This window comes from Balaenoptera physalus (genome assembly GCF_965194825.1).
Source record: "Balaenoptera physalus genome assembly, chromosome: 18".
In the NCBI taxonomy this organism is placed as follows: Eukaryota; Metazoa; Chordata; class Mammalia; order Artiodactyla; family Balaenopteridae; genus Balaenoptera; species Balaenoptera physalus.
Genome location: NC_138899.1, coordinates 63,185,000 through 63,201,456, shown reverse-complemented (window position 1 = coordinate 63,201,456; position 16,457 = coordinate 63,185,000). Strand labels below are relative to the sequence as shown.

Sequence of the window (16,457 nt, the reverse complement as noted above, 5' to 3'; positions counted from 1 at the left end):
GAAATGAGACCTCACAGTTTCAGAAAAGTTTACTTTATATTTCTTTTAATTACTAGTAAAGAACCCTTTGGGGTCTTAATAGGTTTAAAAAAATTGTTTGGGACTTTCCTGGTGGCACAGTGGTTAAGAATCCGCCTGCCAACGCAAGGGACACGGGTTCGAGCCCTGGTCTGGGGAGATCCCACATGCCGCGGAGCAACTAAGCCCGTGCGCCACAACTACTGAGCCTGCACTCTAGAGCTCGTGAGCCATGACTACTGAGCCCACGAGCCACAACTACTGAAGCCCGCGCACCTAGAGCCCGTGCTCTGCAACAAGAGAAGCCACTGCAAAGAGAAGCCCGTGCGCCACAACGAAGAGTAGCCCCCACTCGCTGCACCTAGAGAAAGCCTGTGCGCAGCAACGAAGACCCAACGCTGCCAAAAATAAATAAATAAAATAAATTTATTAAAAAAAAAATTCAGTTTGTACAAGCAATTTAATTTTTTTTCTTATCTGATGGAAATATTTTTTCTATTAGAATGATAGCCTTTATTTAGGCTATTCTAAAAATACGCAGAAAATTTTATGTAGCCAGTTTTGCTGTCATACCTTTTTCTGATTTTCTGATTTCTTCTATTACATCTACACAAAAAAAGGACTGGGGAATATTAACTTTCTTCTATGGTTTGATTTTAACTCTCTTTGTATATGGAGTTAATTGGATATATTTAATTTGGAAATAATATAAATGGGTTTTTAAAAAAATGATAATCAGTTGTACCTACACTCCTTATTAGACCTTTGCTTGGTCCAGTCATTTCCAATGTCACTGAGCATATATTAAAACCTTGTTTAAAAATTCTTGGTTGAGTATTCTACTTTACTGATTAAACTAAACTATCTCAACTTATGTCAGATCTGTACTGATCCACTACTGACCTCACATTCCTTACATATAGTTAAGTTTTAAACAAGGCCTGAATATACCAAAATCCTATATGAATATACTAAATATAAACGTCAAGAAAATACATAAGATACTTACCACTGGTTTGACAATGTTGGAAAGAAGTGCTTCAAAAGCTTTAGTTTCTTCATCTTTTTCTTAAAAAAATTAAAAAAATTTTTTTGAATATTAAAAAAAAATGAACCTAAATGCAATCATCTCAGTCCCTTCCCAATATGTCTTCTAAAACATATACCAAGTGGTTGGTATTTGAGAGTTTTATTTTCTAGTTTTTACCTCTTAGTTCATATTCAGCAGCTTGTGGCTCTTTAGAGTTCTTCTGCCTCAGTTTCTATGTCTGTTTTAACCATGATTACTAATTATAATACCACTATATACATCTGAACTAGTCAGTAAGTTTTACGGAAAGTATATTTTTATACTTAAAAAAAAAGAAGTAAAGAATACTCTCTCTCTGGAAAGTCCTTATTTGCCAATCTCATACCTCTTAATGACAAGTTAACTAAGTATTTATTTCATGACATGCCTTAACTGTGGTTCCCAAAATAGGAATATAATTGACTTGACCATAACTTATAGCCACCACTGATGTACCTGAAACTTTAGCTTAACTCTTCTGAAACATCAGTGCTGAAAAGAATGATCAGAAGGTCTCAAAAATATGGGAGAACATTTTGATAAACGTTAACATACAAGCCAAGAGGCTGTTAAAGCATTAAATTTGTTGATGGGGAATGGAAATTTTAAAGAAAAGGAAGTAATGCTCAGAGTTCATATGGTGAAAGTCATAGGTTAAAGGAAGGATCCAAGGGAAACATGGGGATTTTGAAAGAAAAGAACTTTTGAAGAAAGAAATGGACAATACTCTATCCTAACTACAGAGTATATAAATAGATTGGTGAATGACAGAACTAGTTGCTGTCAGGGACCTGCGTATAAAGAAGCTGGGAGGATTAAAGAGGTTTGATAAAAATCACCATAGCCTTATCTAGGTCCAGAAAGAAGAAGGAAAGGAATCTGGATGAACTTTGAATTTTCCTATCAAAGAGAAATTTCTCTTGGTTAGTAAAGTTTAGATATAGGTGAAATTATTAATAGAGCTTTCCCAAAATGTAAAAAGAAATACCCTAGTAACAATTTAGGTTCTAAAACTTTCCCCTCACATTTAAGAAGTATTAGGCTATTCATCGACAGTTTATGTGAAGCATGACGAAATGACTGAAACGTTAGAATATACTTTTAGTAGGTTAAATGATGATAAAAAGTACAATTAGAATATATTTTATTTTAAATAGTTACCTTCTATTTCTGTATCAATTTGTGCACCACCTTTCCCCCTTCCTGACTTGTTCTTTGCTGATCCTGTGTTTACACCACTAGCATTCTGCCCTTTCATAAGCCCATTATGTTCATTTATGGGAGAAGGGCATTTCTGGGGTGATGATGGCGGACTGTTCATTTTATCCTTCTGTGTTCCTTGGCGATCCTTTAATTTTTTCTGCAAACGTTCATATGTCTTACTAGATCTTTCATCTCTAAAGTTGGACCTTCCATGTGTAGAGTGGGCATCTAAGAAGAAATAAAAAATAAGACATTTAAAAAGGTCACTGTCTCCAAACCCATTTATGGCATGAGAAAAGAACAGGAAATAAATATATCTATATTATATAAAACTTATGTATTATAAAATATTTCAAAGAATGATCTTGCATAACAAAGCTATTTCTGTGTCTCCACCAACTGAAAGAACCAAGCTTTGTGACTTGATTATAACTGTAATCTTATAGACACTTCTTTCCTTCCTTTTTTCTCAACTATTAATCTCCACAGAAACAGCTTGGTGGTAATGCTATGACTATTACAGGTGGGGAATAAGAGCTGAACTGAGCTGTGTAGAGTTTTTCTTTTACTCTTTTGTAGCCATTACTTTTAGCATCTCTTTCAACTTCAAACATATCAACTAGTAAACAGAAAATCTCCACCTACCTAAATTCCCTTATGACTCAAAAAAAGCAAATCATCACTAAAAAAATAAGGTTTTAAGAGTCAGCAAAAAGAAGTGAGTGGGACTGTTAACTAATAACAGAATCTAGGTACAGAGTATTACATCTTCAGATATTGTAAACTCAGGGCTGAGACTTAGAATGTATTCATTCTAATAAGTCATAGAGCAATATAATATAAATCAATACCCTCATAAATATTGTTAAATCAGTTGTCCTCAGAGTTCATTTTCATTGTAAATTTAAAATCTGTAGTGAGGAAAATATTTTTCAAAGGAAAAGTCTCAAAAATCTCAGTAAAAAAAGTTTTAATTTATCAGTGATTTAAGAAAATTAGTATAATACTCTTGAATACTGTAAGGATATGCACAATAATATTAAAATAAAAACCCAGGAATTTGGATATATACAAGTAAAAGAGTAAGTTTAGAGCCTTACTTCATATTATACACAAAAATTAACTCAAAATGAATCAAAGACCTAAATGTAGGAGCTAAAACTATAAAACTTATAGAAGGAAACAAGCACATATCTGCATGACTTTGGATTTGATAATAGTTTCTTAGATATGACACCAAAAATACAAGCAATCAAAGAAAAAATAAGGTGGACTTCATTAAAATTAAAAACTTTTCTGCATCAAAGGATACCATCAAAAAAGTAAAGAGACAACATGGGAGAAAATATCTGCAAATCATATATCTGATAAGAGACTTGTATCCAAAATACATAAAAACATTTACAACTCAACAATAAAAAGACAAATAACCCAATTAAAAAGAGGTGAAGGATTTAAATAGACATCTTTCCAAAGATGATATAAAAATTGCCAATAAGCAAATGAAAAGATGCTCAGCATCAGTAGTTACTAGGGACAAGCAAATCAAAACCATACTGAGATAATACTTCACACTCACTGGGATGGCTAGAATCTAAAGACAAATTTTGGCAAGGATAGGAAGAAATTAGAACTCTCATACGTTGCTGGTAGGAATGTAAAATAGTACAGTCACTATGGAAAACGATTTTGCAGCTCTTCAAAAAGTTAAACATACAATTACCATATAAGCCAGTAATTCTACTCTTAGGTATATACCCAGGAGAAATGAAACCATATGTCTACACAAAAACTTGTACACAAATGTCACAGCATCATTATTCATAATTGACAAAAAGTGGAAACAACCCAAATGTCTATCAACTAATGAATGGAAAAACAAAATTATATCCACATTACGGAATATTTTTCAGCCATAAAAAGGAGAGGAGTATTTATCATGGTACAAGCTTGAAATGTACCTTGAAAATAATATGCTAAGTGAAAAATGCTAGATACAAAAGGCTATATATTGTATGAACATTTACATGAAACCTCTAGAGCAGACAAATCCAGAGACAGAAAGTAGATTATGAGGTGGGGGAAAAGAGGGAATTGGGACTGACTTTTAATAGACACGGAGTTTCTTTTTGGGATGATAGAAATGTTCTGAAATTAGATAGCAGTAGTGAATGTAGTATCTAGTGAATATACTAAAAATCACTGAAATGTACACTTTAAAATGGTGAATTTTGTTACGTGAATTATCTCAATAAAAAAAGAAAAAAAACACAGGGACTGTAATTAATTAGTGCATACTTTAAAAATGTAGTTATCCAAATGTTTTTATATTTCATTTACTACGCAAATAGAATGATAAATGAACCATGAGGGGAAAATAAAAAATATGTTGTAGTAACAGGAAATTTCTTATCAAACAGATCTGAGAGGGTTAAAATCCTCAACAATGAACTAGTTGTGACCTTGCAGAAATTACTTAACATTTCTGAGCTTCAGTTTCTTTATTTGTATTTTGGAGGACTTTATTGAGGCTTAAGTGAGATAATACATGTATGAGCATAGTGTCTAGCAAAGTTCAGGCTCAATAACCATAGTTGTTGACAGTGAAATGTTGGATTAGGTCCCACTTTGGGAATCCAAACAAAATATGCATGGAAAAGGGGTAATGGAGGCAGCTACTAATTATAAAACTACTGTAAGTTACTAGGATCTAGTGGTAAATTCCTTGGCTTATAACCTCAAATACAATATGACTCCTATCTTCCATCACTGGGTAGCTGGTTTTCAGATTAGTGCTCTTCGTAGATCTGTATGCTTCACTTTCCTTCTCATCGCTGTGAATCATATTCATACATTCTAATGCATATCTCCTCTGAATAACAATGGGTTTTAACAATGTAAAACAGTAGTAAATTGTAATATTTAGCTTTTTCTTATAATTTTCTCAGACACATTTTTAAAATATTGATTGACTGATTGATTGATTGATTGGTGCATTGGGTCTTCGTTGCTGCGCGGACTTTCTCTACTTGCGGCGAGAGGGGGCTACTCTTCGTTGTGGTGCACAAGCTTCTTATGGCTGTGGCTTCTCTTGTTGTGGAGCACGGGCTCTAGGTGTGCAGGCTTCAGCAGTTGTAGCATGTGGGCTCAGTATTTGTGGCTCGTGGGCTCTAGAGCACAGGCTCAGTAGTTGTAGCACACAGGCTTAGCTGGTCCATGGCATGTGGGATCTTCCCGGACCAGGGCTCGAACCCGTGTCTCCTGCATTGGCAGGCGGATTCTTAACCACTTCGCCACCAGGGAAGTCCCTCTCAAAGACATTTTAAAAAACGAAGTCATAATTAGGAGTAAAAAAATGGAAGAGACCGATTTATAGTACATACTCTTGCTACTCAAAATTATGTTCATTGGACCACTGCATGAGCCTCACCTGGAAATTTATTAGAAATGCAGAAAACCAAACCACACCCAGACCTATGGAATTAATATGCATTACTTGGGCAACAGAAATAAGTTTGAAAAAAATGTAATATATGACATAATATATATAATACATCTACTACTTACAGGCTGTGCTACACAATTAAAATTTTGTATTTAGAGTTATTTCTTCTACAGATTTACTAAGCGTAAATGACAGGTACTGATTAAGTGCAAGGAAAACAGTGATGAATAAAACAGATTCAGTTCTTAGGTGGTTTACAGTTAAATAAGGGAGAAAGACATCCAGAAAAACAACAAAAAAAATCAAATTGTGTTAAGTTCTGTGAAAGAAACACAAGGTTTCAGTGCTAGAGACTGACAAGGAAAGGTTAGGGAAGATTTCTCTGAAAGCTGAAATCTAAAGAAAAAAAAAAAAAAAAGAAGCCTTGCATGGAAAAGGGGGAAGAGCACTTTCGGTAGAGAGAACACCATTTGTAGAAGCATTGAGGCAAGAAAGAGCTTGGTTCTGAAAAACTGAAGGTGGGGCACATGCATGGGAACACGTGGGACAAGGCAGGATCTTGTCCAGGGCAGTGGTTTGCAACCAGCGCCAATCCTGGCCCCCAGGAGTCATCTGGTAATGTCTGGAGATATTTTTAGTTGTCACAGTCGAGTCAGGGTGAGGGCTGGAGTTGTGTGGTACTGGCATCTAGTGGGTGGAGGGCAGGGATTCTTCTAAATATCCTATAATGCACAGTTCTGTCCTCCACAATAAAGACTTATCCTTCCTCAAAGATCTAGAGAGCTGAGGTTGAGAAATCCTGGTCCAGGGGAAGGGTTTAGGATTTTATTCTAAATGCAATGGAAAGTCACTGAAATCCGTTAAACAGAAGAATGGTCTGATTTATATTTTAAAATGATTACTCTGGCTGAGCCTGGATGGTTGGGGGCAAGAATGACAGCAGAAAACCAACTGGAAGGCTGTTGTTGCAGCTGTCCTGACAAGAGCTGATGGTGGACTAGAACTGAGGAGCAGTGGAGGAAAAGTAGGTTCATTTGGGAAACTTCTGAAAGTAGATACTAGCTGAAGTGGGGGTTGAAAGAGGAGAAATCAAATGTGGCCACGTCTGGTTTTCCCTTGAGCAAACCGAGCGGACAGTGGTACCATCTATCGGGATGAAGATGGCAGAGAAAAGCAGGTTCCATCATTGAGATTTATGTTTTAAAATGCTATAACTGAGATGTATGAGACACTTAAGTGGAGTTATCAAGAAGGCGTTTATGGGAGTTCCCTGGTGGCCTAGTGGTTAGGATTCCAGGCTTTCGCTGCTGTGGCCCAGGGTTCAATCCCTGGTTGGGGAACTGAGATCTTGTAAGCCGCACGGCATGGTCAAAAAAAAAAAAAAGGCAGTTAGAAATAAAAGTCTGGGACTCAGAGGAGAGGTTTTGACTGAAGATACAAATTTAAGAACTGTCAGTATATAGATGGTATTTAAAGCCATAGGAAAGAATAAGATTATTATTTTGTGTGTGTGTAGTTGTCTATTCTTCCCAACAATTTAAACTCCCTGAGGGCAGATATTATGTCTTACTGTTCTTTTCAGTATCTTACAGAACCTAGCAGCTTTGGTTAGTGGCATCAGAGGCTTCAGGATTTAACAGTAGCATGATTATTCCTGGCTAAAAAATTTCCTCAGAGCCTAGAGAGCAGCAGGACAAAGAAGACCTCTTGTTCGAATGTGTCCCCACTAAATATTGCTGCATGATAGAAGTTACTTCCCCTCTTTGATTTTCTGTTTACTCATCTGCCTTGAAAGGTGATCATGAGGATGAAACATTTAACATAGTGTTTTTTTGTTTTGTTTTTAAATTAATTTTTATTGGAGTAGAGCTGATTTACAATGTTGTGTTAGTTTCAGGTGTACAGCAAAGTGAATCAGTTATACATACACATACATCCACTCTTTTTTTTTTTTTTTGGTCTATTTGTTTTATTTGGTAATATATTTGGATCTATAATAATTCATTTTTTTAAAAACATCTTTATTGAAGTATAATTGCTTTACAATGGTGTGTTAGTTTCTGCTCTATAACAAAGTGAATCAGTTATACATATACATATGTTCCCATATCTCTTCCCTCCTGCATCTCCCTCCCTCCCACCCACCCCATCCCACCCCTCTAGGTGGTCACAAAGCACCGAGCTGATCTCCCTGTGCTATGCGGCTGCTTCCCACTAGCTATCTATTTTACATTTGGTAGTGTATATATGTCCATGACACTCTCTCACCCTGTCACATCTCACTCCTCCCCCTCCCCATATCCTCAAGTCCATTCTCTAGTAGGTCTGTGTCTTTATTCCCGTCTTGCCACTAGGTTCTTCATGGCCTTTTTTTTTCCCCCTTAGATTCCATATATATGTGTTAGCATACTGTATTTGTTTTTCTCTTTCTGACTTACTTCACTCTGTATGACAGACTCTAACTCCATCCACCTCATTACAAATACCTCCATTTCATTTCTTTTTATGGCTGAGTAATATTCCATTGTATATATGTGCCACATCTTCTTTATCCATTCATCTGATGATGGACACTTAGGTTGCTTCCATGTCCTGGCTATTGTAAACAGAGCTGCAATGAACATTTTGGTACATGACTCTTTTTGAACTATGGTTTTCTCAGGGTATATGCCCAGTAGTGGGATTGCTGGGTTGGATGGTAGTTCTATTTGTAGTTTTTTAAGGAACCTCCGTACTGTTCTCCATAGTGGCTGTATCACTTTACATTCCCACCAACAGTGCAAGAGTGTTCCCTTTCCTCCACACCCTCTTCAGCATTTATTGTTTCTAGATTTTTTGATGATGGCCATTCTGACCGGTGTGAGATGATATCTCATTGTAGTTCTGATTTGCATTTCTCTAATGATTAATGATGTTGAGCATTCTTTCATGTGTCTGTTGGCAATCTGTATATCTTCTTTGGAGAAATGTCTGTTTAGGTCTTCTGCCCATTTTTGGATTGGGTTGTTCGTTTTTTTGTTATTGAGCTGCGTGAGCTGCTTGTAAATCTTGGAGATTAATCCTTTGTCATTTGCTTCATTTGCAAATATTTTCTCCCCTTCTGATGGTTGTCTTTTGGTCTTGTTTATGGTTTCCTTTGCTGTGCAAAAGCTTTTAAGTTTCATTAGGTCCCATTTGTTTATTTTTGTTTTTATTTCCATTTCTGTAGGATGTGAGTCAAAAAGGATCTTGCTGTGATTTATGTCATAGAGTGTTCTGCCTATGTTTTCCTCTAAGAGTTTGATAGTGTCTGGCCTTACACTTAGGTCTTTAATCCATTTTGAGTTTATTTTTGCATCCACTCTTTTTTAGATTCTTTTCCCATATAGGTCATTATAGAGTATTGAATAGAGTTCCCTTAACATAGTGTTTGAATAACAGAAAATGACTGTGATATTGTTACCATTTTTTGTTTCTTTTATATAGTAATAGCACCTATTATATCCAAGCAAAAAATAGCCAACTCCATAAAACAGGAATATTTTTAGATACTTACCTACATCTCCATATACTTGTGAAGACTGATACTGTGTCATATACTGTGTTGCCATGTCTCCAGCTCCAGTTACTGGTGAGTACATGTGGCGTGGTGGAGGGGGCATCATGGTTGGTACAGGAATGAAACCAGGCAGAGGAGGATGTGGGGAACGATGGATGACTGTGTGACCACCAGGATGAAACTCTGGTGCCTGAGGAACCACAACAACTCTTCGAACTCCATTGTCTTCAATAACCTACAAAATGAACAACAGATTAAAAGTTTCTTCCATAGGATGTTAAGCAATCTTTTTCAAATATGTTAGAGTAAGAATTTTTACACCATTAGGAGTTAATTAAGAAATTTTACAGAACCAACATTTTTATTAAGTACATTACATACATATGAATTAGCACTGAACAACATGAAGTAGTTTTTGTTATACAATGCAATATAAATCTTAAAACACTGAAAAGACAAGCTAAATAATAATATAAACAATGAGTTATGACATCTGGTATTTATCTTACGTGATACATGCATTTAGTGATACAGTAAAAATGAAGGGAGTCTCAAGGGAACTTTTGGTTTGAACATAATATGGGAAAAAGCTGGATCCAGACTCCTAAGATCAACCATATATTGAATTTAGGTATAAAACTCTTAGGACCATGACCAGAACAATTTTAATAATTGACGATCATTTCAAGGGAGGCAAACACCTAATATATTAACTCCCAGTTAAGAAAAATATCTGTGGCTCTGAGTCGTAGAAATTACACGTTTATAAATAGGGGTCACACCGTGGCAAAGGATTTTTTAAAATGCCAGATTTATTCCTTTTGAACCTCACTGGAACAACAAGGACATACAGCAAGGCCTAAAAAGATACAAGATTTAACCTCAAAATTAGAAGTCCTTCTACTAAAACAGGGTCCTTAATCTTTTGACTTAAATGATTACTACTGAAGTACAACAAATGGCTAATAACAGAAAACGATTAAAATGTAAAGTGCTAACTTAAAGGCAAATCCTGGTTATTTTCAGGAAGGACACATTTTACTATGCTTAAACGAATTGCAAATTTTGTTTATAAACATATGTGCTTGGGAGGAATATTAGAAAACACACTTATTTGGGTAAAGGTAAGCCTAGATTACAAATAAATTACTGCTTTAGAAAGAATATAGTTGCTACTAAATAGCCTATTAAACTAACCTTACCTGTTGGGAGTGTGAGATGACTTGTCTGTAACATGGGACCAGAAGAGCAAATGAATCACTGTTTTTATACACTAGCTCTAGAACTACCATGCCTGGCTTCTAGCACAATGGATGCCTCATATCCCACCTCTCTCCCTATTTAACTCAGTTCTGGATTCAAGCCTCAGACAAATGTATATGACTGACTGGTGGAAACTAAATCATATCTGGAAGCCTAGCTGAAGATAATCTGGAAACTGTTTAGTTTTTTCAGCCTCTAACCTATAGGAACAGACATTAGAAGAAGTTTGAAATGGATTCTGAGTGAGCCAAACTACAGTGTCTGTCATTAACATACTACTTTCATCTTTCTCAACTGTCTGACTCACAAATCTTAAATGACCCCGCCATTTCTGATAGGATTGTACTGTACATACTCCTCAACCTACCATCCCATCTGGTTCCAACCTGTCATTATTGCTGTATCTTCTTCCACACCAAATCCTGAACCCTTAATTCCAGCCAGGCTGGTATACTAAAAAAAACTATCTTCATACCTAACCTACATATTTCTTTATCTTGTACTTTGGTTTATGCCATCTACCCTCTTCACTTTGCTTCCCCTTAATCCATAACAATGCAAATCCCATCTCTCCTTCCAAATCTAGCAATACCCTCCTCCATTCATTAAAAAAAACAGGATTTGTTTTTGAACAAAAAGACATTGGTAATTTAGGAGAGAAAATACAAAGTGATGTGTTTATGCGGGCACACACACTAACAGGAGCAGACAAACATGACATCAAAAGTAAATTACTGAGCATACTGCATGGTGATAAATACTACGATAAAAAAACAAACAGGTAAGGGGGATTAGAAGGATTGTGGGAGGGGACCAGGTTGTAGTATAAAAGGGTGATCAGGATACGCCTTATTGGCAAAATGAAATTTGAGCACAGACTTGAAGGAACTGAAGGAATTAGCCACACAAAAATCTGAAAGAGTGTTCTGGGTAGAGGGAACAGTTAGAACAGAGCCTCTAAGGTAGAAGTGGCTAGAAGGAAGCCAGTGTGACTGGATAAGCATAAAGGAGGAGGAAGGACAGAAACAGATGAGATCAAAGAGATACAAAATGGTAGGGGAGGGACTTCCCTGGCTGCCCAGTGGTTAAGACTCTCCGCTTCCAATGCAGGGGGCGTGGGTTCCATCCCTGCTGGGGGAACTAAGATCCCACATGCCGCGCGTGGCCAAAAAAAAAAAAGGTAGGGGAGGTGGCCGAGTCAGGTAGGGCTGTATAGGCTTATTAAGGACTTGTATCTACTCAGTGAAACAGGGAAGCGTCGCAGAGTTTTGGGCAGAAGAGGGATACAAACAAGCGATTCTCATCCAGGGGTGATTCTGTGGCAACACGTGGAGTCACTTTTGGTTGTCACACCTGGAGCTGGCAGCACTACTTCGCACCCAGCGAGCTGAGGTCAGGGATGCTGCCTCAATGCCCTGCAACACACAGGGCAACCCCACAACAAAAAAACACCACGCCTAAATGTCTACAGTGCTGAGGGTGAGAAGCTCCTGACATACTCTTAGAGGATTACTCTGGCTGCTGAATTGAGAATAGATTGTAGGGCAAGGGCAAAAAAGGGGAAATCATTCAGGAAGCTACTGCAGAAATCTAGGCAAGAGATGGTGGAGGCTTGGACCACGGTGGTAGCAGTGGAGGTGGTAAGAAGTGGTCCACATTCTGTGTATCTTTAAAGGCAGAACAACAAGATTAGCTGATAATTCCAGCGGAGAAGTGTGAAAAAGAAGTTTTGGAACGATGGTATTTCACCAACAGTGAAAGGGAAGGCTGCAGTTAGAACAAGTCATTTGTGGGGTGGGGGCCAGGGAAGATTTGGAGTTTTAGGTTTTGCGCATGTAAGTTTGGTAAGTCTGTAAGACACCTAAGTGTAAATGCTGAGTAGGCAGTTGGTTAATAGTAGTCTGCAGCTGCAGAAAGACTGGGAAAGGACAACCAGGTAAGGCAGGAAGAAAACTTAAGAATGTGGAGTCTGGAAGTTTGGTTAAGTGTGTCAGGGAGGAAGGATCAATTCTGTCAAATGCTGCTGACAGGTTTAATAAGATGAAGACTAAGGACTGACCATTGGATATAGCAATATGGAAGTCATAGTGACCTCGATGAGAGCAGTTTTAGTGTAATCATAGGGGCAAAGCCTGATTGGAATGGATTTAAGAGAGAAAGTGGGGAGGAGAATTAGAGAGGTAACAGCACAATTCTGGAAAGTTTTCCTGCAGAGGGGAATATGGGAATTAGGGTGGTGACTGACAGTAGTAGAGTCAAGCAGCTTAAAAAATTTGTTGTTTTTAGTGAGAGCAATTACAACATACTGATATACTAATCAGCACAATCCATCAGAGAGTAAGAAATTGATGATGTAGGAGAGAGAATGCTAAAGTAATGTCCTTGAGCAGGCAAAAGGAGATGAGATTCAGGGCTCCAGCTGGGGCAGAGGATCTAGACAGGAGCAGAAAAGTTTGTCTTTGTTCTAGATGAAAAAGAAGTATGGACTGATGAGATGAGAAGGTAGAGCATATAACTCCAGATACTTGTAGAGATGTGGGGTTAGGAGTCTGTAGATAGTTTCTTTTGATTGTCTCTGTGACCCTTTCCTAGACACCACGATCTCAGTGATCTCTCCTTCCTAACAATTCCATTGCATTTATTCTCTATCACTTGTTTGGTATCCATAACACTGTAGTATTTGTTAATTTTCCAAATCCATATGTCTTACTCTATAATTTAACTGTAAGTTTCTCAAGGGACATGTATTAACTATTTAATCCTCAACACAATGCTACAAATAGGTAGTATTATTATCTCCATTTTTTAGATGGGGAAACTGAGGCACAGAGATGTCAAATAACTTGCAAGGTCACACAGGTAGTAAGTGGAGGAGCTAGTAACTGAACTCAGGTAATCTGGTTTCAATTCTATGTTCTTATTTATTTTGTGGGCATAGAATCCACAAACACCTGTCTTCTGCCTTTAAAAATTTCACAAACACAAGTGAGATCTCATCGGTTAAAAAAGAAATGGCTAAATTACTTTTGAAATTAAAACCACTTTTCTTCTGAAAAAGAACATTTTCAAATATAAAGATAAGCTGAGGGAAGGGAGATTGGGGAGTTATTGTTTAACAGGTTGTGAAAATGAATAAAAGAAACCTCATTTAAAAAAAGAGTTGGGAAGCCCTGAAGGCTTCTCACTTACTACTGCTTGCTGCCCCTTGCAGCAGACACTAGCAAGAAGCATACCTTGCATTCCCCAACCAGAAGAAGCTTACTTTACATACCCCAGCTGGAGGAAGGAAGATTTTTCTCCTCGCCCAGCAACAGCCCAGCCAATGAGAAGCCACCACAACTAGCCTAATGAGAAGCAGCCATAACCCTGAACTCTCTTTCCTCCAATGGATTTTGCTCAAAAAACCACCCCTTCCCAACTCCCCTCTTTTCTTTATAAAAGAATAGTCCTCTTCTTTGTTTTGGGGACTTGCTTGTGGTTTGCCATAGTTTGCATGCCCTGAACTGCAATTCCTCTGCTATTCCTGAATAACCACATTTTGCTGCTATAATAACTATGTGTTTTATTTTTAAGGTTGATAAGGTACAGAGTTCAGCTTTGCAAGGTGAAGAGTTCTTGTGATGTATGGTAGTGCAACAATGTGAATGTACTTAATACCACTGAACTGTATATTTAAAATAGTTATGACGGTAAATTTTTAGTGTGTATTTTACCACAATTAAAAAAAAAAAAAAAAGCTAATATGCAGAGATTAAAAAAAAAAAAGAGCCAGACCAGGACCAAGAGTGTGTGGAGAACTCCACCACTTCCAGTAACCACCTGAGCAGCCAGTAACTTCAGAGTAAGGCCAGAGACCTCAAAACTATCTGCTACGTCTCCAGCTGCCAAGAAATAGCCAGGACATTGAATTTTATACCAACAGGGTACACTGACGGTGATGATTAAAATAAAATCAAGTCGTGAAAAGGAAAAAAAAAGGTAAAATATCCAAATTAGTCTACGTTAAAGAAAATTAAAGGCAATGAGATAAAATTAAATGGAACTATCAGCATAGTCTGACCACGTAACCACATGTGCCACGCAATTTCTAATTAGACAAAGCCCTGTTTTCTTTTCTTTATTTGAACACAGACGTAACTGAGAGGGACTGCAGAGAAAGGAGGTTGTGTTTACTGTCTGACATTTTATACTGTGCACCAGAATATACATTCCATGACAGATCTGTTCCCAATATCTGGTATAATACACCTAGCATATGACAGATGCTCAAAAATTTTTTTGTTTAGTGAATGATATGACCAGAAATAAATTCTATTAGTTCTACTCGAATGCTCCCCTGCTCCCCCCTTAACAACACCAAACTACAAGGGTTTTGTGACTTCTTCAATGCTTACAGTCTTTGCTTCCTCACTACTTTTAGCAACCTACTTCTATTGCCTCACCCTGAACCCTGAACTACTCCAACTTTAAGCTATTAAACAATAATAAAGATATTTCTGGCCATTCATCCAACATATTTATTTTATATATCTAATCAAACACACAGCAATGTCACTACAAGCGACTACAACCTTTCTCTCCAGCTCTTACTGTGCCTCTTCGTCCTCATCTAAACCTCTAAGTCCCCTTCCAGTCTCTTACACTGCTGCCCATCTTTTTTGGCTGTTCTCTCCACGAGAGACAGGGAAGACTGAGATCAGACTGGTTTGTAGAATCTTTGAAAAACTTACTGACCTCATTGCTGCGTGCTGACATAAAGGCACAGTGAAATACCAAGTCCAGCTCAAAGGAGTAATCTGAAACTTTTCATGAAGCTGATATAGGCCCTTTCCCCACATTATGAGATCTACAATTCCCTCCCTGTTAGGTACCCTCTCATCACCATAACAACCCACATTCTATAAAAAACAGGGGAGCCATTCATTACAAGAAAGGCAAAAGGAGAGAACTTTTGCTATTACACTTCAGGAGTTCCATTCAGGTAAATCTATAATATTTTCTTGATAATTCATTAACTTCATCATTAAAATACCAAGTGTTCTGAGCTGCAATGCCCTTAGGGACTATAAGTTATTATTACTTGCCAGGAAATTAAGTTCCTTCTACACTTGTCACCTTTTGCTTTCTGTGTCATCATTTGCTTTGTTTTTTGAGTTTTACTGTTTGTTTGTTTCTCCATTTGATGTCTCAGTTCAGTTGGCACATATTTCTGCCTCTATGCAGTTACGTCAAATCTCTTGTAAACCTCCCTTTCTTACTTGTTAAACTATAATAATAGAGTTCGTGAAGGTTATGTCCCAAATTGTTTGTAATTTTGTAATCAGAAAAAAGGCTAAAGGGAAATATTCTAAATGTTTACAGAGAGTATCTCCGGGTTATAATAACACTCGATGCAATTTTTTTCCCTACCCTTTTACATGTTTTCCAAGTTTTCTACGTAATAATGATCAGAAAAATATACAACTTTTAAAATATACAACTATATTTGTTCTTTATCACTAAATATATTTCCCATTGGCTTGTTTGCAAAATTAATATTCCTTTATATTTAAGCTTCCGGTGAACTACATTTTGAACTATATTTAAGCTTCCAGTGAAGTACTTTTTGCTTTATGCATATCATTTTAATTAACTTTAGGTTTCCCTATCATATTGGATGGTATCTTACACAGTGTCATGGTTAATAAAAATTTTTTTAAAAAAAAGATCCAACAGTAAAAGTTATGTAGCTGAAAAATTAAGTCTGACTATTCCCATTACTGCTGAGTAGAATGCTAAAGTATCAGAGCACTAAGGTACAAATATTATAAAATAAACAATATTGTGGAACTCTTGAATAGATATGCAAAGGAACTATAACACAACTGGCAATTTTAATGGCGAGTTTGGGTTTTGCAAATTACAAATGAGAAAAACAGAAC

General features: G+C 37.0%; 1 protein-coding gene across 8 annotated transcripts in view; it reads right to left on the bottom strand.

Annotated features, from left to right (window-relative positions):
* The window catches only part of FNDC3A (fibronectin type III domain containing 3A), a 191,063-nt gene that overhangs the window by 47,233 nt on the left and 127,373 nt on the right, over nt 1–16,457 (bottom strand). For 7 of the 8 annotated variants that reach the window (XR_014255896.1, XM_082434386.1, XM_082434391.1 and 4 more), the window contains 3 exons: nt 9,271–9,508; nt 2,249–2,518; nt 1,028–1,086 (listed from right to left, as the gene is read on the bottom strand). Coding sequence is in view for 7 of the 8 variants with exons in the window: in XM_082434386.1 (XP_082290512.1) it covers nt 1,028–1,086; nt 2,249–2,518; nt 9,271–9,508 (567 nt within the window). In the remaining variant the exon portion in view is untranslated. Of the gene's footprint in view, nt 1–1,027; nt 1,087–2,248; nt 2,519–9,270; nt 9,509–10,475; nt 11,658–16,457 lie in introns of those variants that run through there. The other variant, XM_082434388.1, reaches the window with a different exon arrangement.